Here is a 27,638-nt window from a genome sequence, read left to right as displayed (position 1 = left end):
ACAGGGGCTGTCCCCGCGGCTCTCCGGCCACGCAAGCTGGCACCGGGGATGGCCGAGCGCGACCGCCTCCGCTTCCCGCGGCTGCTGCCCCCGCCCCGGCAGCCCCCGGCAGCCCCGGGCAGCCCCGGGCAGCCCCCGCCGCTCCCGCTCCGCGCCGCCGCTCCCGCCGGCCGCCCCCTCGCTCGCTCGCTCGCTCCTCGGCAGGCGGGGCCGTGCCCGCCCCCGGGCTTCCCCCGCCGCCCGCGAAAGGGGAGGGGGCTCTGGCCCCGCCCCATCCCGCCCCTCCCGGTGGAGCAGCGCCCGGCGCGCCCCTTAAAGCCGTTCCCGCCCGCCCGCGCGGCCAGTCCGCGGGGCCGCCGCCGGTCACCGCGGGGAGGCGCCGGGACGGGGTGGCCGCGATGCTGGAGAACGGCTCCCTGAGGAACTGCTGTGACCCGGGCGGGCGCGGCCGCCTCGGCTTGGCGGAGCGGGAGGCGGCGGCGGCGGGCGCCCCGCGGCCCGCCTGGGTGGTGCCGGTGCTGTCCAGCGTGCTGATCTTCACCACGGTGGTGGACATCCTGGGCAACCTCCTGGTCATCCTCTCCGTCTTCAGGAACCGCAAGCTTCGGAACTCAGGTAAGGGCTTGACCCCCGCACCCTGCCCCGGCGGTGGCAGGGAGCAGCGAGCGCCGGGAGTCCCGCCGCTATCCTGGTGCTCGCTTCCAGCTGTCCTGGGGACTCCAGCCCGCTTGTGGAGTCCGTGCCGGCTGCCCGCTGAGGGCGGGGGATCAGAGCCCCCATCCATTGGTTCTTGCCCTGTAGGGTGTGCAGGGACCCGCAGGCGCTCAGGCACCGTTCTCGGCGCACCGCCCTGCGCTCCCCTCGGGCTCCGTCCTGCGCTCCATCTGGGAATGCAGGTCGTTCAGTGGTTCCTAATGAGGCATTATGTGGTCTCTATGGAGCTCCCGAGGAGGGAAATCGGTGCCGTCCGCTTAAAATACCGGCAACAGAAAGCGTGCCCAAAGCGGTCGGAGGAATGAAGGAGGAGCTTTTAAAACTTGCTCAAGAATCCTAAGGATAGGGTGCTGTGCGTGCGTGGGGAAGCGGCTCAGCCCGCTCCCTGGAGCTTCCATCGGAGTTCACGGTAGTCTTTCGTGAAATCGCCTTCTTGTCTCCTCATCGTATATCCTTCAACCAGAACGCAACAAATAAACTGGGGTGCTGTCTTTGAATCGTGTCTCTAGTTTCTCCTTGTGCGTGCTAGAATGTTGCTCTGGAGCTTTTACTCGCTAAACTCGCTGGCTTTATCTCCTCATCTCTGCCTGGCTCTTTACACGTGTTTCAAACTACTGAACTCTGCAGTTACGCACCAGCTTCTGTCATTTGCCTCCTGGCCAACTTCCCTGATTCTCACACGTCCCTGATCCCGCTGCCTGCGGATCCTACATTCCCCCGGCTCCCCCCGTCCGTGGAGCCCATTGCTCCCTGATGCGCAGAGCTGGGCACAGCCGCATTCAGCTGGATGCTGGGTGTCGGGGCACTATAAAGTGCTACCCCCGAAACTGTGGTGTATCTACCACAGCTCTCACAGCGCTCAGCTGTTCCCGGAGCTCCTCATTCCTCCGAGGCTCGGGTTCCCTCGTTTTGCCATGCGCACGCAGGTCGGGGTAACCAAACTTTGCCGGGAGCCGGCACAAGCCCAGAGCACTACGTTCCCCGCACTCGGAGCCACCAGGGCTCTGCCATCGGTCCCTTGTGTTAGCTCCCTTGCCACGGGGAAGGAGGGAGAGCTGCTGGCTTGTTTCTCCTGGGGACGGAGGGGGTATTGGTTTGGGTTTGGGTTTTTTTAACCAGTGTCGCTTCCCGAGCGCTGTCGTGTCTCACGTGCGGTGACTGCAGCTCCTGCTAACGGGGAGTAGGCGCTCGTTCGCCCTTGCCTTAAGTTAAATCCTCCTTAGGGTAAAAAGCAGTTTTATGGAGGGGAAAATCGTCGCTCCCCACTCGCGGCACGTCTACCTGCAGGCGGGGGACCCGCCAAGTCCCGTTTGCATGGGGCTGAGCCCTCACACCCCACCGAACCCGAGAACTTCTGGAAGGGTGCTTTGGCTGAGCGAGGGAGGCACGGGGAGGCAGCTGCTGGTCCTGCGCTTGGGCTTGGGCTGGCCGTCCCAGGGAGCAAGCCGAGAGGAGCAGAGCCGTGCCGAGGCCGGGGATGCCGGCACGGAGCGGAGCCGGAGCCCTGCGTGGCCCGAGCGGCACCGGGGCCGCCGGGCGCTGCCGCGGGGCTGGGCCGGGCCGGGCCGGGCCGAGCCGAGCCGGGCCGGGCTGGGTGCAGCGCCGCGGCGAAGCGGGGAGTCCCGCGGGGCCCACCGTGACTCACCGGAGCTCTCCCGGCTCTCTCGGCACCGGGGGAAGGCGAGTTCCCCAGGGATTCGCCCCTGCGCTCCGCGGGGAGGAAGCGCCCAGGGAAGGGGCTCTCGCTGGAGAGGGCCCCCGGCCCGAGGGATCAAATCCCGTCCAGGGGGAGGAAGAGAGGGGCTCTTCTGAAACGTTCCCTTTCCCCAAACAGCAAAGGAGAGGGTTTGGACTGGAAGAGAGTGATGCCTGGAAGAGTAAGTTTCAAGATACTGATTAAAGTGCTCTGTGGCACCCTGTGGGACTGTAAGGGGGGAAAAAAACCAAACCACAAACTAAAACAAAACCAAAAGAAACCAAACGTACTCGTCTTAGCTAGTTCAAATACCTACTAATTGATTTCCTTCTAGGATAATCCTTAATCTGATGTCGCTGACCCTGTCCCAAGGATCTCTTTATCACTGATAAGTACTGTGAAGAACAGCAGCGAGTTCCTTCTGCATAATCTTCATAAGGTTAAATACCTTTCAAATTGCTAGTTCTTAGTTTTCCATCAGGGAGACAGGACTCTTGGAGGTGAAACTGAAAGGGCATAATTTGGTAAATGTCCACAGAAGTCTTTTCAGGTAAAATTTCTTAGGTACGAAGTAGAGCGGAAGAGGGCTGGAAACTGATATGGGTGGAATGATAGAGGGGATGGGAAAGTGGTGGAGGGCTAAGGCAGTACTTGGGAGCCCTTAGCCTCCGACAAGGAAAGAAGATGGAAAAGCAGGTGGACTTGCAGGTTTCCTTTCAGAGCAAACGAGAAATGACACATTTGTACTTACAAGGGGAGCGGATGCAGTAGAAAGTGAAATGGGGAAAAATGGCATGAAAGGAGTTAGACCTTGTCAGAGAAGAAAAAGATGAAGCTAGGAAATGGTTATGACATCCAGATGATGGAAGGAAAGAGGAGGAGATACAGCATCACGAGCACTCGGTTCCCTTTGAAGAAGGTAATGAGAGATTTTTCTTGGATGAGAGTTTGGGACTTCAAATAAGTCACAGGTGCATAAGAAGCAAGTTAACTAGCTCTGCCTATTTCTGTGGCACAAGAAGTAACCATTCCTTCAAAGAACAATACAGGACTTTAGCAGTTTTTCCAGGATTTATCAACACTTTTCTCTTCTAGACTTCACAGAGAGATCTGATAGCTGAAAACAATGCTATTATGGATCACCCTCCTTGAAATTAAAGCATGACCAAAAGTAGATCTATTGTTACATAATGGGAGGTGCAAGAATGAAATAAAATTACCTGTTAGCCTTTGGGCTTGTATCTATCATGTTCAGCAGGAGAGAAATAAAGAATGGAGGAGTGGAGTTTCTGGACATTGCTCATTCACTCCTTAAACGTGGGAATTTTGCCAGCCTAACGACAGAATGATTGTTTCAGATCGTACAGAAGCCTCTTTCCTACATTCAAATTTGCTTTTGGGGAAAATATGTGAAGACTCTTCCAAGTAAGGCATAGCATAATTGGTATGAATCAACATGCTTGTCTTACATAACTGCACCCAGTCTTTCTGTGAGAGGCTGAGCAACTTCTGATCTTTTAAAGTGATTTAATTTACAGAAATTAATGCTTTTATCAGTTCTAATTTAGGAGGAGAGTAATTTCATCCAACACACTACAAAATTAAATAAAACTTTGTATGTGGAAATAATAGAATTTAATCAGTCTGTCTTTCTATTTGAAATGTCAAATGTGTTCTGAATTTTCAAAAACAATTATTGATTTTGTGTGTCTTCAGTTAAACATGCATGGTTGAAGGCAGTTTTTACATTGCTGAACTTTTGAAGTGTTAAAGTTTACATGAGCTCAACAACCCTTGCTGGATGATCAAGTATCCTGAAGGTACATCAAGTAAATCAAAGCCACTAGATGCTTTTAAGAACTTTAAAGATACTTTTGTATAGCCATAGCTATAAACATAACATTATGGGCTGGGGTAAGAACCTGGTAGGAAGCACTCTAGAAGGTGGGAACCAGCAAGGCATCTCCCAGAGGACAGAGATAAAGCAAACCATTTATACTTCCTTGGCCCTAAAGCCAGCATAAAATCAGTGAGAAGTGAGAATTATGCACATTAACTCAATATCATTTCAAATAGTAATGAGGACTTGGGACCCTTTGACTTTTGGCAGAATATTAATATTAACCTTGGTGCATTGCCAAAGAATGCATTAGTGGAAAGTGGTATTTTTAGTGCATTTTGTCAGCCCTCCTCACCCTCTCTACTATTTTCCTTTCTATATATATCAGCTAACACAGCACAATGAGACTCTGATTTCCATTTGAATAGCAAGGTGCTGTTGGAACACAAATTAAATAAAAATCCATGTTTCTTTTACCTGTAAGAACCTCGGTGTATTTGCATGTTTAGTTCTGTCTGATTTATATGTGGCTTTAGAGATGGACAGTGCTTCTCATATGTACATCTGTACAAAATGGACAATCCTGCTTGTAGAATTATAATATTGGTACTAATATTATTAACTATCTAATAAATAAGACATGTTCAGTAATGTAAGCAAGTCTTGTAGTCTTTTTCCATTCTCTTTCTCTTTCCATAGCCTTCACTCCACATCTCTGTGATATAGATGAAGGTAAGTGATCCCCATTGTTAAATGCTGTTTTCAGTTATTCTTCATCTCTTTGACCACACTGATTCTCTTTCCTTCCTTTATTTCTCCCCTATTATTGTTCTTGTCCACTGGGATACAGGATTTGTTTCCTGTGATGGAATCCATCTCTTACAAAACTAGAGTGGAGAGACTTGTTTCTGAAACCACTAGGAAAAACTGTCCTTTAATGCCAGCAGTGATGCTGACAGGAATGTATTTTGATGAGCAGATCATGAGATCCCACTCTGACCGTTTCAGCTTTTGTACTCCTGAGTTCTTGAACCCTGGATTTACTGAATTCTTAGCTACAGGACTGGAGTGTTTGGCCTTAATATTCTGTCTCACATTCAGCTTGAAGGTGCTCAATCCTAAGAAGCTGGTGGGTACATAGCTTCAGTATTCACATAAGTTCACTGAACCCAACACTTAATATAAAGGTCTTCTATCTCTTACCACTGTTCAAACTAGTTTTTACTTTATTTTAACTTTCTGATTATTAGTTGCTTACTTAGAGTGGATATCTTTATTTGTAGAATTACAATTGTCATTTAATTTGAATGGATAGTTTTTCCACCTGTTGAGAACTTTTGTGCAACGTTAATATGGGGGTAAACACATGTTTACCCCTCAACCTTTTTTTTTTTTCTTAGTAAACGAGTCAAATACTTTTAGTTTCCTCTAAGTAGCTGCGCTCTTCATTCCCCTGGGTTTTCTAGACCTTTCCGATCACTTATCCAAACTAAATTAATCTGTTTTAAACAGAAACACTGACCTGTTCCCAGTAATGCAGATGAAGTACCACCAAGACCCTCAAGAAAATATTAATATTCTACTCTGTTCTGTCCTTTCCTGGATGGACAAAATGGACCTGGTATGCCTTGAAGCCACATTTTCCTTTTATGTGGTAGCATCATATAGGTGACTGTTCTTGGTGCAGTCACTTGCTGATGCAGCTCTTCTTTTGTTACACAATTATTCCTTCAGTACCTGACCTCATATCTCATGTTATTACGCTCTATCCACTTTCTGGTCCTTTAGTCCTCTGGCAAAAAAAGATCTTGACATTTCCGTGTATCAGTGTAAGCTCTCAACTTCGTAATAGCACGAAATTTCATTAGTTCTATTTGTGTTTTGTGACATAATAGTTCTGAAACAGACAAAATTATTTCAATGTAGGTTATCTCCCTTTGGTACAACAATTTTCTTTCATCATTGTCCAGGCAGTGGGAGCAACAGAATGTAAGTGGTGCCCTGGTGATTCCAAGGCTAGATCTGTTTAGAGCAACCTCCCAAATCCAGAAAGTCCAAGTCCAGCTTTCATTAAATAAAGATGATCAGATGAGTTGGTTCAACCACTTCATATAAGCTCACATTAGCTTTTATTCCATTTGTCTGTACATGCATCTTTAATTTTCCTATCCCTCCGAGTTTGTCTCTCTACTCTTGGCTACAATTGAGATTAGGAGCCCAAAGATTTCTCAATTAATTCTTTCCTCTCAACAATTTCCCATGTTTCATTCTTTCTTTTCAACGATACGGGTGCCATGTTAGCACATATGCTATGGTAGACAAATTAATCTTCCAGAGGTGGCAACACTGTTTTACTGTTCTTATTACTCCCTGACTAATTGCTTTTCTGACTTACTGCGAGCACCATTCATGCAAAAAGAAACAGCATTTGTGCAGCACCATAGCAAAGGAGGAGGAAATGGGTAGTAAAGTGTGAGAGCACCACAGCTGCAAGTGAGTCATGGCAACACTGCTCTTTGGGATGCATGTGGGAGCCAAGCTCTGAGAGAAATCAAATCACTCGAGCCTGAGAGAAATCTGCACTTCCCTACTGGCAGTGAGGACTAGAGAACATTTCAGCCCCTTTTTACAGGTCCCACATGTAGCTCTCAATACTTTCAGAATACACCACTATCTCTGAGATAACAGATGTTAAAAAATTCCTGCCATCAAGTATATTCAATCTTTCTGATATTTTTGCTTTATTGTAGATATGCTAATTCCTCACCTGTCACCCTGCCTTGTCCCCAACACCACCATTATTGTCCTTATTAAAAGATCTAGCAAAATCTTTCTTCAAACCAGGAGCCATTTTAACTTGATTTCCAGGGCCCCTCTCTCTCAGTAACTTATATTTCCTTTCCTCTTTTTTACTGTGCTGAAAGGGCATTTTAATAATTTAAGAAATCTTTACAAAGTCAAAGAAGTTTGGGGGGTTTGTTAGTTTCCATTTTATCAATTTTTGCTCTCTCTAGTAGTTTCCTTTGGTGGACGTACCTTTTACTTCCAGCCTCATTTCTTTCCCCCAGTATCCTTACTGAGACAACAACTTCTCCATTTAGATCTGGAACTTTTTCTTATATATTTCCCTCTTTTGGATACAAATTGCAGAGAATATTTTTGTACCTTTAATATGAAGACATGCCAACCTTCCTCCACATTCAAGTCCCTAAGCTCCTCAATACAGCTGATTTCACTTTCCTAATTAGCTTCTTTTATTTATCAAAATGTGCAAGCCCACTTCTTAGTTATGTCTGCTTTGTTTATTCTTCTGTTTAATTTAACCAAAATAATCTCATGTGTTTTCAATACAACCTTATTTTCTATGGCAGGCTCTTCAGGGATGTCTTTGTTCTTTATGAAAACAAAGGCTGGGGTATATTGGCAAATAGACTCTGAATTGAAGAAATCTGCTGGGTGTATGTCCAGAACTCAGCTGCCAATTCTGTGCTTATTTTCCCCTTTCCATAGGAGGACTGCATTATCCTGAAGTTGGCTCCATTAGTGTTTTTGTACTGAAAGCGAGGTGTTCTCATCCTATTTCAGGTTTCTGCTTTCTTCACTCCACATTGTCTTTACAACACTTCCCCAATGTAATTTTGGCTTTCACCAGGATATCCTCTATCTCTATCTCTATCATCTCTATCTGTATCTCTCAATTCCTTTTATGAAGACAATGGACCTTTCGGTTAGTATTTCTCTTCTCTGATCACTGGTGCAATTCTATTCTAAAAGAATTGTTTCCATAAAGTTTTATTTTTATGTCTCACTGTATTTTATTGCATAGGTTCCTGGCACCCTTTAACTGACTATACTGCTTTTTATATTGCCACTGCAGTTGAACTCCACAATGTTTGAGCTCCTATTTTCTATACTTTTTGCCACCACCTTCCTGAAGCCAAAATTCCCTTGCCCTGGGTGTTATATGAAGAAACTACATGGTTTCTTCTCAAGCTCTCTTCCCATCTCTTAACTTCAAGTTCTTTTTATTCATTCTGCCAGCTTGGATTGCAAGCTGGTATCCCATATGCTTAGGTGAAGTCTGTCCATAAAGATATGAAACCGCTTCACAGAAAATACCTCCAAATGATCAATACTCCAAATCCTTCTATATAACTTCTAGAACTATTCAGTCATGTGCCCGTGACTCATCTCATACTTCTAATTATGCTTCTATTCTCTCCTTGGAGAGGAAACAGAGTAAGTTCATCACCAATTCTGTCCTCTTTTCTGTGAGACCTGGTTCAAACAGTAACCAAATGAGAAAATAAGTCTTCAAAGTTACTTATGAAATAATAACTTTAAACTTTGTTAACCTGTAAATAATTTTAAAAGTAGAAGAGCAAAATGAAAAGCCAATATTACTAATTTTCAAAATAAGAAAATTTCTTTAACAAAGGAGGTAAATTTATAAAAAAGTGAGAAGTGGAAACCCAAGATTGTTCTAGAAGAGAAAAAATATAAAGAATACAGAATTTTTAAGTATTTCAGAAATAGAAAGTTTGTAAGGTAGTTATGAGCCTAGAGGGATTGAAAGAAGTATTTAGGAGTACAGAAACATTATAAAGTAGAAAAATAACTTATCAATCTGTGTCACAGGGAATCCTGTTTAGGGTAAATTTGTAACTTGGGGCAGATTATTCTGCGGCCATGGGGTATTTTTTATCCTCTTTTGAAGCACTTGGCAATACATTATTGCCAAGTTATCATTGTTCTAAATTATCATTTCTTTTTATCCTATACAGTAAGTATTCTATTTATTGATAAGAAAATAGGAAATTTATTGCCAAGACCAGGTCCAAGATACTTAGAATATATAATTAGATACTTATAATTATAATTAGAATATATAATTAAGTCCTATTCCACTTAGCAAGTGGAGCTCTTTGTATGCTTTATCTTTAGAGGAAATAGAATGATAAGAATTTATTTGAGCTGCAGAAGTATGTTTTCTTGAACTTGTAAAGAAGAATCTGAAGGTATATTAATGTTGTGTATTTCATTTGACACAAGTCTAATCTACCCATGTTTCAAGGGAAGGAAAACCAAAGGATGCTGTTAGTGCAGTGCTTGTTCTGCAAGACTGTTTCCAGGCTCTCCATAAGGCCTAGTCTAACACAGTCACATTGCTTTTGCTTTTGGGGTTTTTTTTCACCTCAGAGTATGAATAAGTTTCCCTTCTTGAAATAACCAGTGCAAACACACTCTCAGATACAGGAAATTAGAAGGAGCTCTTAGCAGCTGTGTTGTGGCAGTTCCTATGTGTCTTCGGAGCACTCCCTTTCCTGCCAGCTCTCTCCTGGACTCTGGACTGACATTCCTTCTGCAAGACTCACTGACTGCATGAGGAATGACCTCTCTGCAGTAAAGCTCTATTCTTGGATGGACCAGCAGAAGCAGTTCAAGGATTCATGGTGCTCTTTGGCGCAATCAGCCAGAGCTAGGAGACCAAACCTCTCCACAGAGCGCTAGGACAACTCATTTTGAAAGACTAATTTTTTCATCTATTCTTAGCGGATATATGTTCACCAGGTGACTTGAATCACTGTGTTGAAGATGTTATAGGAGACAACTCTCATTCCATTAAATCAGTGACAACCTGTTCTCTGCCTCTAGGAGTAAATTCTACTCCTACTCCAATTCAGATCTATTATGAGTACCACTACCTTCAAATATGCTTCATATTTTAGCTTCTTAGAAGTTATCCTTTACTAGTGCATATTGGTACCTGGACACAGACTGGCAAGTACATTGCCTTGTTCCCAAGAATACGTATGAAAACAGGCATGTTATCCTGAGCTGATAAAACCATTTTTCATTTGCAGAAAGAAATGCTAATGCTATGGCAGTTTTCATCTTCTAGCAGTTGTTCTGCTTTTTAACCTTCCACCTTGATATGGGCTTAAAACTATTTTCTGACAGCAAAATCCTACAGAAACATGTCTAAATCACTGTGGATGCAACTATGTGGTGTGTCCTCCCTAACAACAGTAGCTGCTTTAGAATCTTTTGGTTTACTTTTGATCTCCATACTAGTAAGGACTGATCTATATCAGAGAGTCAGAATTTTCCTGGCATTTCACCTGCATATGGGACAGCTATATCTTGACATGAAAACTGATAACAACACCCTAAACATGTTCATCAAATGACTAGAATCTTGATTGTTTGGATTCTTTTTTTAATGATTTATCGATTGTAGAGGTATTTGATTGCACTGTTTAGTAAGTGCTACTTAAATTATATCTGCAGAAAAAACACAACCCTTCTGACAGACTTATTACTTTTTTCAGCCGTTTTTTATGGACTTGGATCAGTTTCACTGTTTAAATACCATATGAAGATAATAATAATTTATATGATACTTCCATAAATATTGTCATCTTTTTGCTATAAAACAGCATCTGCTTACCTGTGGGTTTAGATTGCCATATTTGCACAACGTAGGCAACAATTGCTGTCAGAAGGTATCACATGCAGCTACTGGAGCTAACAGTCTAACAGGAAAAAATATCCACTTGGGATCTCAGCCCTTGCAAATATAATTATATTAACTAATTGTAAGTTTAGCACTAGCAGCAAATTGTAAAATATGCCACTGCAAAGAAGACAGGAACCAATAAGAGGCATCCTCATGTCTCTGATTTGCTGCAATACTGCCTGAAATTCTCAGTGTCCTCTCATTCTAAAGCCAGTTTCATTTATCCAAACCATTCAAGTATACACAACATTTCAATTGAGTGCAAATAGGGAAAAGAACCTTTTGTGAGATGACTGTCACCTATGAATATATGTAATAATAATCAATCTAGGTATTTTTATGTCCTACTTTTTATTCAAGTAAAAATAACCTACTTATTGAATGTTATCCACATAGTTTAATGAAAAAAGTGTCTATTCAAGATGCCCATTCTGTGCAGATCCTGTCCATGGTGAAATTCATTGGAGTTGTGATCCTCAGGACTTTTAAAACATGTTCCTAGAAGTAGTCAACTCTAATCTGATTTTCTACTGAAAAATAAAAGGCTGTTATATTAAAAAAATGCTGTGTTTCTTCAGGACAAATAAAAACATGCAGTAGCATAGTCACTACCTGTCAACTGGGAGTTGTCCGTCCCTCCTTTCTGTGAACTCTCACTTAAGGTTTTTAAGAGTCTTGGGAATATATTCAAGAGACTAAACCTTCTAACCAGCTTCCTTTAAATTAGTTGTTACTCACTGGAATGCACAGGGTGTAATTTTTGAATTGTTACAGAGGAAAAAAAAATTGATTAATAGGGGACTATTATCTTTGTATGCCTTTATGTTGTTATGTTAAAGGTCATGAAAGAATGTTTAAAATTCAAACTTTCCTGCCATAAGTCAGATAGTACACCATTATACTCCAGGTGTTTTACTGGCATAGAATATAGTGTCAGAAAGTGAGTGTTGTGGAAATTGAGAGCACTCCTATGAAGGACAAGAAGTCTCCCTGTGATATTTATTAAGTGGCTGCAAAAGTACTTGTTATTAGATTCACAAGTGGGGTTAGAGCCCATGGACAAAAGATTACTTTCTGAATCAGTTTTCATTTTAAGCAAGACTTTCTTTTTTTTATTTATCCCTTTGTAGTCATTAGAAGCAAAATGTATAGCACATTAATCAGATGTTGAGGTAGGCCTTGTAAAAGAATGATTTAACCATACTGATTTGCCTAGAAAAAATGATCTACTGGTAGGTGGGTTGAAAGAGTTGATAAGATTTTACCTATGATTATGGTGCTGGGTATGAAACCTCAAGTACACAATCCAGAGTCCAATTGCGGCACTGGACATCTGTTGCTTCAAAGTAGAAGAAAAATTAACCAATTTGAGGTCCTGTAATTATGCCTTTGGTTAGATAATCTGAAATACAATCCTCTTTAGTCAATCTTACGAAACACCTGGTAAGCTAGAACTATAAGGATTGTAAAACTTGCTGTACAGTCAGCTTCCTGGTTAAAGATGAAGCAAGAATATCTGCTCTGCTTATGGAAAGCAAACAAAATAGTGAACTAGGTGACCTTCAAATACCCTCAAACATTATCATGCAGTATATATATAGTGATTTCCATTTGAGCCTGACTTAATAAAAATTACATTGATTCGGTCCAGTTTGCAAGTGAATTCACAGAATAAAAGAGGTGTGACTCAGTAGGTTAGGAAGACAGAAGTCACCCACAGCTCTCTTTCTGGATCACAGGTCACCAGGTCACTCACTGGGGTATCAGCAAGAACTGCCACAAGGGGCTAGTCTGAAGGGCTGCTTGCTGTCAGTTCACAGTGCTCAAAGATCATCAAAGTAGCATGTGGAACAGGATTCTGCAGCCAGGGTGAGCTGAACCCAGTATGTGAGTATCTAGATAAGGAGGAACAGTCTAACCTTGCCAAAGCCAGTGGGAATTTATTTCTGAAAATGATTTTGCTAGGAGCTGGTGTCTCCTGCCTCTTTCTGCGCAGCCCTTACCACACTCCATGCTTCACATTCTTCCAAGGTTCTGTACCTTTACCAGCCTGTAGATTTACTGGTCTGGAAATACTTCTTGGTCCAGGTTCTCTGTTTGGCTCAGACTATTTTTGTCTAGTCAAAGATTGTTCAAAAAGTCCTGCTGTCACAAAGAATCCAAAGGCAGAAGTACAAAAAAAGCCAAAGCCCCGTCTGTTCTAACCTGCACTGTGGCCTCTTCTGACCAAGCAAGTCTGACTCACTGGTAATGACCTCGTCTGGTCTTTGCATGCATAGTAACAAATATGATCTTAAGCACCCTCTGCTATTTAGCAGGTCAAGTAGACCCCTCATCTGTTGCAAAATTGACAGCATCTTGCCTCTATTCCCTAGTGAAAACAGTAAATACACTGATTCCTTACGGGAACAGGTCACCCTGAGAGGCTGTTGAATCTCTATGGCTGTAGACAGTGAAAGACTGACTGGACGTGGCCCTGAACAACCCACTACAGTTTATCCCTCTTAGAATAGGAGGGCTGGACTAGATGAACTCTAGAGATAATTCCAACTTTTATGATTCTATGGCTAATTGGTTGCATGCCTATCACCCCTCATTTACCTGTCTCAACAATATCATGACTTGCAGGCCCAGCCACAGCAGAGCTGTCTTGTCATTTTTCAAGGCTTCTGCTCTCAGAAAAGACCTTGATTCAGCAAATGATCATTACACACTTTGTCTGTATTGAGTTGGAACACAAAACAGCTAATACTTCAGAAGAGAATACACAATCATCTTCTCTAAAAGCATTTTATTTATTCATCTGTTCACATGCTGTTTACAAACCTATGAGTATCATTATAAGATGAATCATGTCACTGTATTTTGCTTTAAGACCTTGTTTCCAAAAGAAGCAGATGGCAGAGACTGACAACAGCTTCTGAAGACATTCATCTCCTTATGCATGTACAGTAATGAGGCCTTCCAAAAACAGAAAGGGTAAGACTTTTCCTTACTGAAAGGTTATAATGGCCATTTTCATCAAGTATCATCTATTTTCTTCCTTGGTAAAACAGGAAACAAGAGAAGAAAAGAAGATTATAATGAAGGGACTCCATAGCATTTTAGAAGCATTGGCAACTTGTCAACATTAGTGTTTCCCAATTAGATGTTCCCATGTACTCTATTTACTGCAGTGTATCATTATTTTATAAAAATCCAGGATACTCCACCATGTCTTGGAGTTGAACACAGGAACACCCAAAACTACATAGCAGGAATAATGGGCTTAGATTTGGTTTATTTTTGCAGATGGAACTGGTTGACAAGTTCACAGTTTGCACATACTTGTCTCGGTAGCTGTCACAGGCTGCAAGTCCTTCACCTGCAGCCCTGTGGAGCAGTTGGGCAAAGCACTGTGGAAATTGCCACTTGCACGACTGCAGTTCTGTAAGTGGAGATCCCAAAATTTGGGACACTGGTCAAAAAGTTCTGGGCTGTTTAAATTGGTCTGCAAGGCCAAACTACAGGATGCACCTTATCTTGGTAACCATATCTCTCGGCAAATTGGTTCTGAGTGTGTCTCATAGCTTCCAATAGTCCCCAGTTTTATTCACTTCATATACCAGACTGTTAGCCTGAGTATCTTCAGTAATATCTTAAACCTTATATTTTGAAATAGAACTTTTTAATGTCTGAGATTTGTTAGTTTTTCTTTTTAATTCAACTAGTCTGCTAGCAAATATTAAAACAAAACAAAACAGAAACCAAACAGCTTAACAAAACAAAACATTGTTTTAGTTTGAACAAAATTATTTTAATTTTTCAATTTCCTGTCTTTCTTTTCTAAAAGAGGGTGGAAGTTAAGTTATTCTAAGGACTGGAGCAATGTTTTGTTGCAGTAACAAAGAAAAAAACCAACATAATTTTCTTTGACACAAACACAGTTTAAAGACAGTAGCAAAGATGAAAGTAATAATGAAGGTGATGGAATGAACTGGCGTTTCACACAATAAAAATTAAAATGTGTCAAGGCATAATAAAGTTTTTTCCAGAGCTTTTAGAAGTGAAATATCCTTGCTTTGCTTCCTTCCACACTTCGGTCTTTTATAGTTGATCTGGAACAAGTTTTGGGGTAGGGTTTTTGTTTGTTTCTTTAACAAAGTAATATCTTATAAAATGCTACATATTTCACCTTTTTTTTTTCTATGACATGCTATATAGTGCTGAGACACTGAAAAAGAAAGTTATTAAAAATTATAGGTTGCCCAGCTCTTTATAGGATCTAACTAGATTGCACCTGTTGTATTTTATAGCTTTTCATATTAGTCCCTTTGTCAGCAGTAAATGAGTTTTCATACTTGCAGTTGTACAAGTAGGTTTCCTATTCTTTCTTGGTTGAAGCAATCAACAGCTGTGATTACTTCAAGAGAAAAAAATTAAACTGATATGTACTGGCAGATACAAAAAACATGACTTCTTTCATGAACCAGTGAAAAAACAGTCTGTTTTTGTTGTTATTTAGTGATTGTGCCCAGCAACCGGAGGTTCTGAGGCTGGGCTGCCACTGGTGGCCATCGTGCTAGGCCCTCAGAGTGAATGTGTTGGCTTCGCTCCCCGGGTGACATCTAAACTGAAAAACAGACTTTAAACTAAAGAGGGTAGATTTAGATTAGATATTAGTAAGAGATTATTTACTGTGGGACACTGGCACAGGTTGCCCAGAGAAAATGTGGATGCCCAAACCCTGCAAGCGTCCAAGGCCAGGCTGGGTGGAGCACTGAGCAATCTGATCCAGTGGAAGGTGTCCCTGCCCATGGTAGGGGGGTGGAACAAAATGATACTTAAGGTCCCTTCCAACTCAAACTATTCTACGATTCTGCAAGTCTATGGTTCTCTCAGCAACAACATGGGCCTTTTCCATCCTAGACTATTCTCAAGGCAAGAGCCTGACTTCACTGTTAGACATGGATATAAGGGATCTTCTCCCCTGAGCCAGCTGCAAAATGCAGCTCAGTTTCAGATGGCTGGACACACAGAATGAGGCATAGCTAGACTCATACGCTGTCTTTTACAATAGATGGAAGCAGGCACTGAGGAGAAAAAGAAAACAGAGCAACCCTGCATGATGCTTCTGTATTATTACCACTTGTGACTCCTTCTATCTCAGAGGATTTCATAAACCTAGTATGGCATGGCTGTTAAGGAACCTTCAAATGTACTTCAAATAAGTACTTTTACAAGTACTTTTCCAGTCTTCCCTTGAACACAAGTAAAATTTTTACATCTGCAAAATCTGTTAAGTATTTACTACCTATTGCAGCAACCTTTTGTTTGCTTTTAATACAACTAGCCTTATTTAATATCTCTAGCTCTTCTATTGGCTCCATCCCTCAGCATTAGTATGCCACTATGATGTCATTTGGGAGAAGAAAGCTGGACCAGTGCTGCCACTTTTCCCAGAGTATGCCTAACAGAGATGGTATTATCTAACAGGGAAAAGTAAAAGAAAGGTACATGAACCTGGAGTATTCCTCCTAATCAGTGTCTTGGAGAGTTCCTGCACCTGTCTATCTCAGTTTGCCAGCTGTTAAATCATGAGAAGAATTTTTTACATTTTTTAAAATAAGCATACTGATAAAGAGCACTCTACAATACAAGTGATAACCTGTGTATTCTGATTCTAGGCTGAAATTCTTGAACATAACCTAGAAAGAGACAAGCACGCTAACCCCAGAAGAGCAGCAGGGCTGGTGAGTAGGGCACTCTCTGGGGACTACGGGAGACATAAACTTAAATCTTTTTCAAAGAAGGGTTCTTCTATCATGGAAGTGTCCTAACCACTAGGCAACAGTGACATTTCTAGTAGTAGAGCCTGTCTTGCCTCTTCTGCTTCCCCTTTTCTCTTCGAAAATACCTAGTACTGGAAAAGCTCCTGCAATCTCAGAAAGTATCAGAAGCCCAGAAAAGTATTTATCACCCTGCAAATGTAGTTTCTGATTAAAGATCAGTGTTTTGCTCTGGAAGAAGCAGCCCCTGGTGTTTTCCTCTTGCCCTGCTAGGTGATGCAATATGTTGTCTCTGCTGTGGCTTCCACATGAGGTGGCAACAGAGAGTCTCCACTGTCCCCACCAGCACCACAGGAAGCTACAGGCAAGCAAAACTGTACACCCAGGGGCTACAATCCTCAGGCCTTTTTACTCAGCTTTTAACAGCACAGCACTTTTCACCTGTAGCCTATTGAGCATGCAGAAAAAGTGACGGGTTTTTTTTTGGGTTACATTCATGCCTAGTTGCCAAGCATGCCAAAATCATGATCACTAAAACAACAGTGCGACTTAGATACCTCTTTTCAGTAAATCTGTGTCCACAACTGAGAGATCTGCCTAATAAGCCCAAAATTCACCTCCTGCAAATGTAGCTTCCAGCACTACTCATGGTTGCAGATGTAGGGCCAAGAACTTTGTTCCAGTCCAGGAGTCTGCAAGTCACTTAGCCACAATCTCAAATTCCTTTTTACATGCTAAGCTTTTGTTCTTGTGCATCCAGCATTCTTCTTCAGGCCAGTCCTGTCTTATATCTTTATCAGTGATCTGGACAAGGGGATTGAGTGCCTCCTCAGTCAGTTTGCAGACAACACCAAGTTGGATGGGAGTGTTGATCTGCTGGAGGGCTGGAAGGCTCTGCAAAGGGATCTGGACAGTGTGGATTGATGGACTGAAGCCAAGCGCATGAGGTTCAACAAGACCAAGTGCTGGGCCTGCACTTGGGGTCACCACAAGCCCAGGCAGCCCCAGAGGTTGGTGGTAGGGACTGGGAAGCTTCTTGGTGGAAAAGGACCTGGTGGTACTGGTCCACAGTGACTGATCATGATCCAGCCTGTGCCCAGGTGGCCAAGAAGGCCAATGGGATCCTGGCCTGTATCAGCAATGGTGTGGCCAGCAGGAGCAGGGCAGTAACTGTTCCCCTGTACTCAAGCACTGGTGAATCCTGTTTTCAGTTCTGGGCCCCCTCTACAAGAAAGACACTGAGATGCTGGAGCATGTCCAGAGAAGGGTAACAGAACTGGGGAAGGAGGCAGCTGAATTAGTTGGGGGTGTTTAACCTGGAGAAAAGTAGGCTCAGAGGACACCTTCTTGCTCTCTAAAACTACCTGGAAGGTGGTTGTAGCCAGGAATGGGTTGGTTTCTTCTCCCAGGTAACAAGGGAAGGGACCAGAGTAAAATGGACTCAAGTTGCACTTAAGGCAGGTTTATAATAAATATTAGGAAACGTTTTTTCAGTGAAAGGGTTGTCTGGAATGGGCTGCTCAGGAAAGGGGTGGAATCACTATCCCTGGAGTTATTTAAAAGGGGTGTAGATGTGGTACTGAGGAATGTGGGTTAGTGGTGGACTTGGTGGTGCTGGGTTAACAGTTGGACTTAGTGGTCTTGAAGTTCCTTTACAATCTGAATGATTTTATGGTTCTACTTCCAGTGGTGGGTTTTATTTTGTACATATAAGAGGATAATTATAGTGACCAATAATTCTAAACAGTTCCATAGAATACACATTTCCTAAAAAATAAATAACCTGGATGTTCCATAAACTGAAGACCAGCTTTGCTTCATTGTTTATGCTATATTTTTGTCTAAGTCTCTAAAATATGCTATTCTAGTGGAAATCTATTGCCTATCCCTTTCCCTTATATCAAAGTATGCAGTAAACCTCACTAATATCTGAAAACATGAAACATAACTACAAAAGAGCATATCACTGCCTTTAAACTGTCATATTCAAAGAAAACAAACACCCATCTGGTATTTTTTTGGAGCATTGTGTTACACCTTCTGTTAGAAACACACTGTTGAACATTATACCAAATTAACATGTCTCAGTAAATCAAAGCTTACCCTAGGTCTTGGCTTGTTCTGTCACAGGGAATTCAAATGTCAGTGTGTGAAAGATTTAATTCTCTGCTCCACCTGCTGCTGATGCCATAGGCTGAAGAGGGTGATGTCTGTATGCAATGTATAAAAACTTGTTAAACAATTGTGTAACAACCAAAACACTACCTAAACAAAAACCCGAAACAACACCATGATATATAATTAATCATTTTCACTAGCTTAAAACCAAAGACAGAAGAAAAACCATTAGAAAAATAGTTGCTCATTGCAATTGCTTCTGATTTTAGTAGAGACATTAAAAGTCAGCTGTCTTTTCAGAAGGCAGATGCTTAGCCCTTAAAAGTTTTTGCCTTACCAAAAATTTTGTTCCATGAGTAAAGTGCTACAACATCAAGTCATATCAAGATTACAAGAGGGTGTGACAGTTCTCCTTCTCCTGTTAGTTGTAGTAAGCAAACCAATAAGCAGGAATGATTCATGAAATACCAATCTAGCTCTGTTGCACCCAAAGTCAATATCAGAACTTATTTTCTTTTTTATGCATACAACTGTCAGTGTTTAAAACAGTATAGATGTGCATCTTATTGAATACCTCGCAAGACATTTGGCTTCTAGTAGCTACTACTTGTAATTAAGGGGTCTTTCCATTCCAGTGTAAAAATGAATATACCTCTGAAATCTGAAATCCAAAACAAAGTTCATCAACTAAATTCCAGAAGCAATGATAATAATTCCAGCTAGATGAAAATTCTGTGCTTTCTGTTTTGTTAGAAACAACACAAAGATACCTTTTTAGTTATGTTATGGATGTAATTCAAGCCACTCTAAAAGCCCTGGGTTAGGTGTATCAAGGAACATTTACTTTCTCCAAGCACGTAAAAGATGTCTAAGACCTTTGATTTCTCAAAATGTTGATTATTTATGTTTTATGAATTAGGAAAGTTTCTCTCTACTTCTGTAGATTATTCATTGCAGTAATAAACATTAAACTTAATTCTGCAGTCATCCACAAAGACAGAAAAAGGCCATTGGACCTTACTTTGCAGTGTACAGTGGAACATTCAGCCATCTAAAAAGCCATTGAAGTGACAAATCACCTGAGGCCTTTATAGATATTGGACCATTTTTCTTCTGGGTTGTAAACTAGTAAATTAAGTTTTTGACAAGTTCCTTGCTCATTCTATTTATTCACTGCACCTGGAATTTTCAAGAAGTCCTAAATTGCACTCAAAACTTTGAAAATATCTTGCTAAATGTACTTTGCAGTAAATTTCCAAATGTGATTGAAAGAGCTGAATGCCCACTCTATTTCAACTGAACAATTACATTTTGGGTAGAAGCTGATGCTGGGAGGCTTTAGACTTTAGATTAATCTTAGTGCACACACTAGACTAAATTCTCTCCTTCTCCAAAAGGCATTCTAAAACAGAAAATACAGTCCTTCCTTCCTTCCTTCCTTCCTTCCTTCCTTCCTTCCTTCCTTCCTTCCTTCCTTCCTTCCTTCCTTCCTTCCTTCCTTCCTTCCTTCCTTCCTTCCTTCCTTCCTTCCTTCCTTCCTTCCTTCCTTCCTTCCTTCCTTCCTTCCTTCCTTCCTTCCTTCCTTCCTTCCTTCCTTCCTTCCTTCCTTCCTTCCTTCCTTCCTTCCTTCCTTCCTCCCTCCCTTCCTTCCTCCCTTCCTCCCTTCCTCCCTTCCTTCCTCCCTTCCTTCCGCCACTTCCTCCCTTCCACCACTTCCTTCCTCCCTCCCTCCCATAAATACATTCTGATAAATATGCCCCTGTTTTTTGTTCATTTTGGTTTTTTGTCCTGTTTACCACATGGCTGCAAGAAGCCTTCACAGTCATCTCATCCTTCCTGTAAAAAGGGATCAGCTTTATCTAGGCCATTACTGACTAATACTTGTTTTATGTTTTCTAACGATCCTCAGTGGCAGTCTCAAATCAAGGTGTTCCCACACTTCCTTCTTCTTGACGTTATTTTTTTTCCTCTCTGTGTCTATTTTGAAACTTCCTTGTTGTGACTGCAGCTTGCTTGGACTCACAACAATCATAGGAATGGGTTATATGCTTCCTGCTTTGCTTATTTGAAGTTATCATGGTCCACTCAATCATCTCCCTAATTTGTTCAATCATTTCCTCGCAAATCATAAAGCTGCAGCTATGGAAAGACTCATGTAGTTTTTTAAAATCTATAAAACAGGCTACTAAATATATAACAAGAAACTATCTAAAGTAAGCTGTGCACCACTCTTGAGATGGGCTATGTTTCTGAGGGTACAGATGGATAATCCTGCTTTCCATTAAGTTTTCTTGCTGTTGTGCAAATTCTGATGAGCATGGTGGTTCTCTAAAGCATATGGGAGAAATATAGCTCCCCATTCCTTCATTCAGGAAGCTACAGATGTAAGCAGGTGGAGCAAACAGAGTAGATGTGAAATTCTGTCATTTTTGATGAGCATATTTCTACGTGGTTGTTGCTTTTGCGACTTCCATTTAATACCTTTCTTAATATGACATGGAGAATTGTTTTGTTAGTTGAGGACTATTAAGCTCAGAATTTGTAGAGTGGAGCATCTAACTGCTCTTTTTAAAAAATTACTATGTTCCATGCACAATTTTGAAAATTGCTTGAATTTTTTCCATATCAGTTCATGCTGTGAAGGACATGCAGGAAAGAAAAAAGAGTATGCAAGCCATATACAAAACCACACAAACCATATACATTTTATGTTACCTAAATGCCAAGAACTCAAAGTTAGTACCTCTGTCTTCTAGAGTGAAATTCCTGAGGATCATTTTTCAGGAATATAGTTTATTATCTCATTATTTTATAAAAATACCCTTAGATACAATGTCAGAAATTTCAAATTGATGAAAAGGACACTGGTTAAAGAGAATCTATAGGGCTCAACCATATTGCCTATATTCCCTTAATATCATCAGCAGAAAATATGAACACTTTCTCTGGCATGCCTGGAACTTTCCTTTGTATAACTAAATACACCTTTCTGCAGAGGGTGGTATAGACAGTTCACTCTTCCTTAGACAATCCAGTGAGAAAACAACTGCAGTATGGATTGGCCATTCATGCAGAAAATATCTACAGAGTATTGGGTAGCAATTTAGAGTATACATAAAATAACACATCCTTGCAATAGCTATATATCTAGTCTTCGTATATCCTTCTCCTTTATGCTTGTCAAGCCTGTTAGCATTCCAGTGATAGGTTAGAATGGCATAATGGCTTACCTAACACAATTTAGGTAAGCACATTTAGCACAATTTATCCTTTTTTTCTTTTTCATTTTATCAATCCAGCTGTGGAGTTAGCTACACTTAAACAACTCAACATGTGCTTATGTAACAGCTATGTTTTTAAAAGATATAAAGAGCAAGTAGGATATAATCCAGTCAAATAATTTTTCAAATTTTTCAAATATTCAAATAATACTTTGAAGCATTATGTTGCTGCAGATATTTCCACGGTATTTCAAGTTACATTGTAAAATCATTTCTCTATTGGTCCTATATACCAGCTGCTTGCTGACATCACCAATAATTTAGCATTGGAGACATCCAAAGTAATGTAACATTTTTCTTCTTCTTCATAGCTATGCTTGCTTTCAGACTTACGCCTCTGTGTTTTTCTTCCCTTCCAGGTAACGCATTTGTGGTGAGCCTAGCTGTGGCTGATCTGGTGGTGGCCTTGTATCCATACCCACTGGTGCTCTTAGCTATTTTCCACAATGGATGGACACTGGGTGAAACTCACTGTAAAGCAAGTGGCTTTGTGATGGGACTAAGTGTAATAGGCTCTATTTTCAACATCACTGCAATTGCAATAAACAGATATTGCTACATATGTCATAGTTTTGCCTATGACAAAGTATACAGCTGTTGGAATACAATGTTGTATGTCTCCTTAGTCTGGATATTAACAGTAATTGCAACTGTGCCAAATTTTTTTGTTGGTTCTTTGAAGTATGACCCACGCATCTATTCATGCACGTTTGTCCAGACTGCAAGCTCCTACTACACAATAGCTGTTGTGGTCATTCACTTCATCGTTCCTATCACCATTGTCAGCTTCTGCTACCTTCGAATTTGGGTTTTAGTGCTTCAAGTTCGAAGACGAGTCAAGTCAGAAACAAAGCCAAGGTTGAAGCCAAGTGACTTCAGAAACTTTCTTACCATGTTTGTTGTTTTTGTGATTTTTGCCTTTTGCTGGGCACCTCTAAACTTCATTGGACTGGCTGTAGCCATTGATCCTACGGAAATGGCACCAAAAGTTCCTGAATGGCTATTCATTATAAGCTACTTAATGGCCTACTTCAACAGCTGCCTTAATGCAATAATATATGGTCTTCTTAACCAGAATTTTCGGAATGAATATAAACGAATTTTAATGTCACTGTGGATGCCAAGACTTTTCTTCCAGGACACATCCAAAGGAGGAACTGATGGCCAGAAGAGCAAACCTTCTCCTGCTTTAAACAACAATAACCAAATGAAAACTGAAACCTTGTAAATGTGTAATAGTCAATGCAAGAGATTGTCATGAAGAAAACCAAGATCATAGTTGTAATGTTCTGGTTCTTCCTGCTTAATTTTGGGGAGTTTCCACTTGGATCACACTTTATGACTGGAATACTGTCTTCATAGTAAAGCAAATTGCTCTGGATTTATGATTTATACAAGATATTCATTGAAAATGTGTTTCAGAATTAAAGCAGCAGGTGGGTGCAAGCTGTTTTAGTTCTGAGAGCTGAATCCTGCTTCCAGACATATGAATGAAGTATTTTTTTATTTCAGCGGGAGTTTTGCATTCTTTATACAAGATCAGGATTCATTTCTTAGAAGATGTAGTGAGTCTATGTGTACAGCAGCTCATCAAGGCTCCAGAGTGGTATTTTCCTCCCTTCTGTGTCTGAACAGACGGTGAGACAGACACTCTATTGTCCACACATAAGCCAAACACTGCGTCTCTGTGCATGTACTGGTGGCAGTAATGGTGTCTTTCAATCCAGTTTGTAAACTGGAGAGAAGAATATTTGTGTAAAAGCAAATATTAACATTAGAGACTTTCCTCACAGGTTTTTCATACTTACATACACTGAGAATGGGAATAAAGTGTGTCTATACTGTTCATCATCTGTGGGTAAATTTATGGTAGATAATGTAAGTGGTTGATTTCTCATAGCTTTACCTTACATAATATTCTTTAGAAAAGAAAGAATTTTTGTTGAAGTTCATTTATTTACCAAAATATCTATATAAAATGTCATTTGATGCACTTTAGCACACCTTACTCATTTGTGACAGACTGGAAATTATAATATATGACCTGTGATCTATGGAGTGGCAACTGAACACTAGACAGGGTATCCTAGATCATCTCAAATAATGCTAGACCAAAAGAAGAAGCCCTTTTGACTATTATGGTAGCTGATATACTTGACTCACATGTCTACATCCAATCTCGAACAAAACCCACTGCTCATGTCTAACCTAAGACAATCTTCAAGGCTCCCTGTAGTGGAGATATGTTTCCTTCCATCTGTGATGATTAACACACGCCCAAGGGTAAGATGAATTGCTTTGTGGAGGTGCTGGTCTCCTTTCACTGACTTTAAAAGCAGCTTTGATTACTAGTTCAAACACCTAATTTTGGATAGCTAGAGAGGGATTTATCTTGCTTAATTTGGGATGAACCCAGTGTAGATGTTTGCACACAATCCATTTTCTAAATACTTTCAGTAGTCCTTACAGTTCTAGGAAATTATTCCTTTTCTTTTGAAACAGATATCTTTATTGATCAGGAGAGCTGATCAGCTGAACTCAGTAATTGTACCTTCACTGACTGTAAAAAAGATCAGGTAGCACACATACACACCTTTCAGGCAAGGACAGGTCATCTTAATCCCATAAATAGTTTACCTACCTAATAGTTTCATATTTGCAGTTGATAAAAATATTATTTTCCACTTTACTTTTAAACTCAGCTCAAATTCCAACTGTATTTCTGCTTTTCCAGGTAACGCATTTTAACAATGACTGTGCAGATCAGATTACAATTTGGGCTATCCTCCAGAGCATTATAGTAATTCATACAATGTGGTGGTACAATCTCTAAATCAGACTAGGAATCTGTGTGCAAGCACACAGTCAATGAGTTTATTTTATCATTAGGCTTGAAATGCACATTACTCTTAGCATTTCTTAGCAGTGCTGTTCAGGGTAGAGGAGCTGGGTCTCTGGTAAATCCATGTCAGGTATTGAAATGGGACAGTGAAGAATTCAGGTTGGTATTGCATTCCAGTTTGGATTTCCTGACCTGGCTATTATGAAAAATATTTCTGTAGTAATATTAATTTGTACAGCAAATATACTTCTGAAGCCATAAAGATGTATTAAACATCACCCTTATGTTGCTAGAGTGATAGAAAAATATCAAAGTACCACAGTATTTTGAATGTTGTATTTGCTTGCCAAAAGCCTATGTAAAATACAGCAATGTAACAAATGTGATTATTATTTTAGCTGCTTTCATGTCCTTCACATGATTTCTGATAATCTCAGAAATTCAGTACCCTCAGACTCATACAGCAGTAAGTTGATAAGAAGCTGAAAACTTTGTGCATAGGGGTAATAACGAGATGGGACAAATATAACCTCGTGGCAGAAAATAAAAATATTGTGGCTAAAAGTAGCAATCATTAATAAGTAGGTTTTACCTGGAATGTAATTTTGTAAGTCTGAAACAATTTTGATATGTGTTGTCTCTCTTCATGACTTCTACAGCAAGCTACAGAATCAATATACATTTTATATATATGTGTGTGTGTGTGTGTATATTGTATATATATTTCTATATATATACAGTATACATGATACAAAATCAATATACATGTATATACAAAGGTAAAATTTCCCCTAGAGTTAATAAGGAGTTCCAAAATCTCTGAAACTTGTAGGAAAGAATATAAAATTTGATTCCTGACAATCCTGCTTTTTCTGACATCTCTGAGTACTCAAAATTTTGACTTGAAAGTCAAAATTGGTTGTCTGACTTACAGGTGAACTATTATTAGAAGTAAATTGATAGAGCTCGGTTTATCTCTCACTGGAATGAGTCAGAATAGAGTCCAAAAATTATTGGTTTGGCTCCATAAAGTATATTTAAATGTTGGAACCACTTCTTTGGCCATAAAAATGAGCTGCTATCACTCTCAATACTCATGAGGAGAAGACTTGAAATTTGTATAAAGTCATTTTACAAATTATATCTGCTCTTTAAAAATTAAATATCACTTTCAGAATTCTTGTTCTGATATGTTCCCAACTATCCTAAATGAAGCTCACACAAGTGATTGAATAGAATCACTGAGTCATGGAATGGCCTGGGTTGGAAGGGACTAGAAAGATCATTTAATTTCAGCTACTCTGACCTGGTCAGGGACACCTTCCACTAGACCAGGTTGCTCAAAGCCCCATCCAGCCTCGACTTGAAAAGTTCCAGGGATGGAGCATCCACAACTTCTCCAGGCAACCCGTGCCTGTCACAGAGAGAAGTGTTCCAAAATTGGATCCTGCCTCAGAAGTGATGGAAGATTTTTGGAACAGTACTAAATTATTAGGTGTGGATTTTACCACCACAGCATTACCTGGAAGGGACCCTGCACTGCATGGTGGTCACAAAGCCAACTTTGCTATTATTGTGCCGGGTACCACTATTTGCTGAGCCCTGATGTATGGACAATAACTCATGCCTGTTAAAATCAGTTTTATATCATGTATTACTACAAAGTGTTGCATTTGAGTTGACCTGGAAATCAATCAAATCCATAGAATTTAAATTTTTCTACAAGTCAATCAATTACATAAAAATTACATTTAGATGATTAAATGCAGCTCTCAATGGTAAAAAGTCTTTGTGTAGTAATGCACATTACATCAGAAGCCTTAAATTAATTTTGTCCCTTTTCTTACTTTAATTCAAAATCCATTTCACCAATGTTAAGTTTGAAGGAAAACTTTATAAATGCACTGTCAAGAGAGTTGATAAGGTTATAGCATGATTTGAAAGTATAGTCAGGAAGAACATATCAGCTCTGAACAGATTTATACATCTTTGAGGAAATTATTACTTTTGTTATATAAAAATATTTACACCAGCATATCTGATATAGGCACTTTAAGAAAAAAGAGGAAAAAAGTCAGGTAGACCCTGTGTCTTGCACAAGGTAACTAGTGAAGGAAAAACTAAGGCCTCAGGGAAAAAGTCTGTTTGCAGAAAATGTGGAGTGTTTTCAAACTTTTAGTGTTACCTTGATTAAAGAGTGTTGTATTTTCTGTTAATTAAAAGAAGTAAATGTATTTTAGAATTGTTCTTACAGTACAGATTTCAGATTAAAAAAAAGCTTACTCTTGCATTGATGGGTGAAGACCAATTGTATATTCTATTTCAGTAAAGAGAGAAGTGGAGGTGTGGTAAAGTCTAAATGAAACTGAAAAAATGCAGTCTTATCATTTCTCTCTGGGCAAGTGAAAATGTCACTCTCAAGGAAGAATTAAAACTAAAGGCACAGTCCTATTACTGTTGACTTTGATGAGACTTCTCAGTAAATTATTGACTGAATGGAATAATTCTGCCTGGGTCATTCTCAGGGGCAGAAACACATTTCTATCTCTCCACTTCTTACTTTCAGAACATACTTAGATAAAAATTATTACCTTCATTTCCCAGTTGTATTTTAATGAATTGCACCAGTCTGGAAAATTGCCAATGAATAAATATATATGGAAGATTGTATATATTTCTTAATATGTATATAAAACAGTTTTGCTCATCTGAACAACTTGTTGCACTTAAAAATGTTTACAGATTTAATGGAAAATGAGGAAGACAATTTATTTTCAGTCATCTATTGATATGTTACTAGTTTAACTGGATCTTGCACATCATTATTATCTATAACAATAAATCAATATTTTACCTCAA

At 40.4% G+C, this 27,638-nt stretch overlaps 1 protein-coding gene and 1 long non-coding RNA gene across 3 annotated transcripts; one reads left to right on the top strand and one right to left on the bottom strand.

Moving 5' to 3' along the window:
• Positions 1–398: 398 nt before the first annotated feature.
• MTNR1B (melatonin receptor 1B) lies at positions 399–27,638 on the top strand. Of its 2 annotated transcripts, none has more exons than XM_086882158.1 (2): positions 399–615; positions 22,297–27,447. In XM_086882158.1, exons 1-2 carry the CDS (start codon positions 399–401, stop codon positions 23,163–23,165), a joined length of 1,086 nt encoding a protein of 361 aa, XP_086738284.1. In that variant the 3' UTR covers positions 23,166–27,447. The 2 variants fall into 2 exon arrangements, with proteins under 2 accessions (XP_086738284.1, XP_086738286.1); XM_086882160.1 differs by lacking the exon at positions 399–615 and adding an exon at positions 16,439–16,502 and having other exon boundaries at positions 22,297–27,638.
• Positions 13,547–20,109, bottom strand: LOC111924859 (uncharacterized). The gene is made up of 3 exons (XR_002861863.2): positions 19,965–20,109; positions 18,642–18,748; positions 13,547–13,813 (listed from the first exon to the last, which is right to left on the bottom strand). It is a non-coding gene; the product is annotated as an uncharacterized LOC111924859 (long non-coding RNA).

The sequence above is a fragment of the Cyanistes caeruleus genome, chromosome 3 (assembly GCF_971803275.1).
Source record: "Cyanistes caeruleus chromosome 3, bCyaCae1.hap1.1, whole genome shotgun sequence".
NCBI classification, from domain to species: domain Eukaryota; kingdom Metazoa; phylum Chordata; class Aves; order Passeriformes; family Paridae; genus Cyanistes; species Cyanistes caeruleus.
This window is presented reverse-complemented; position numbering and strand designations above follow the sequence as displayed.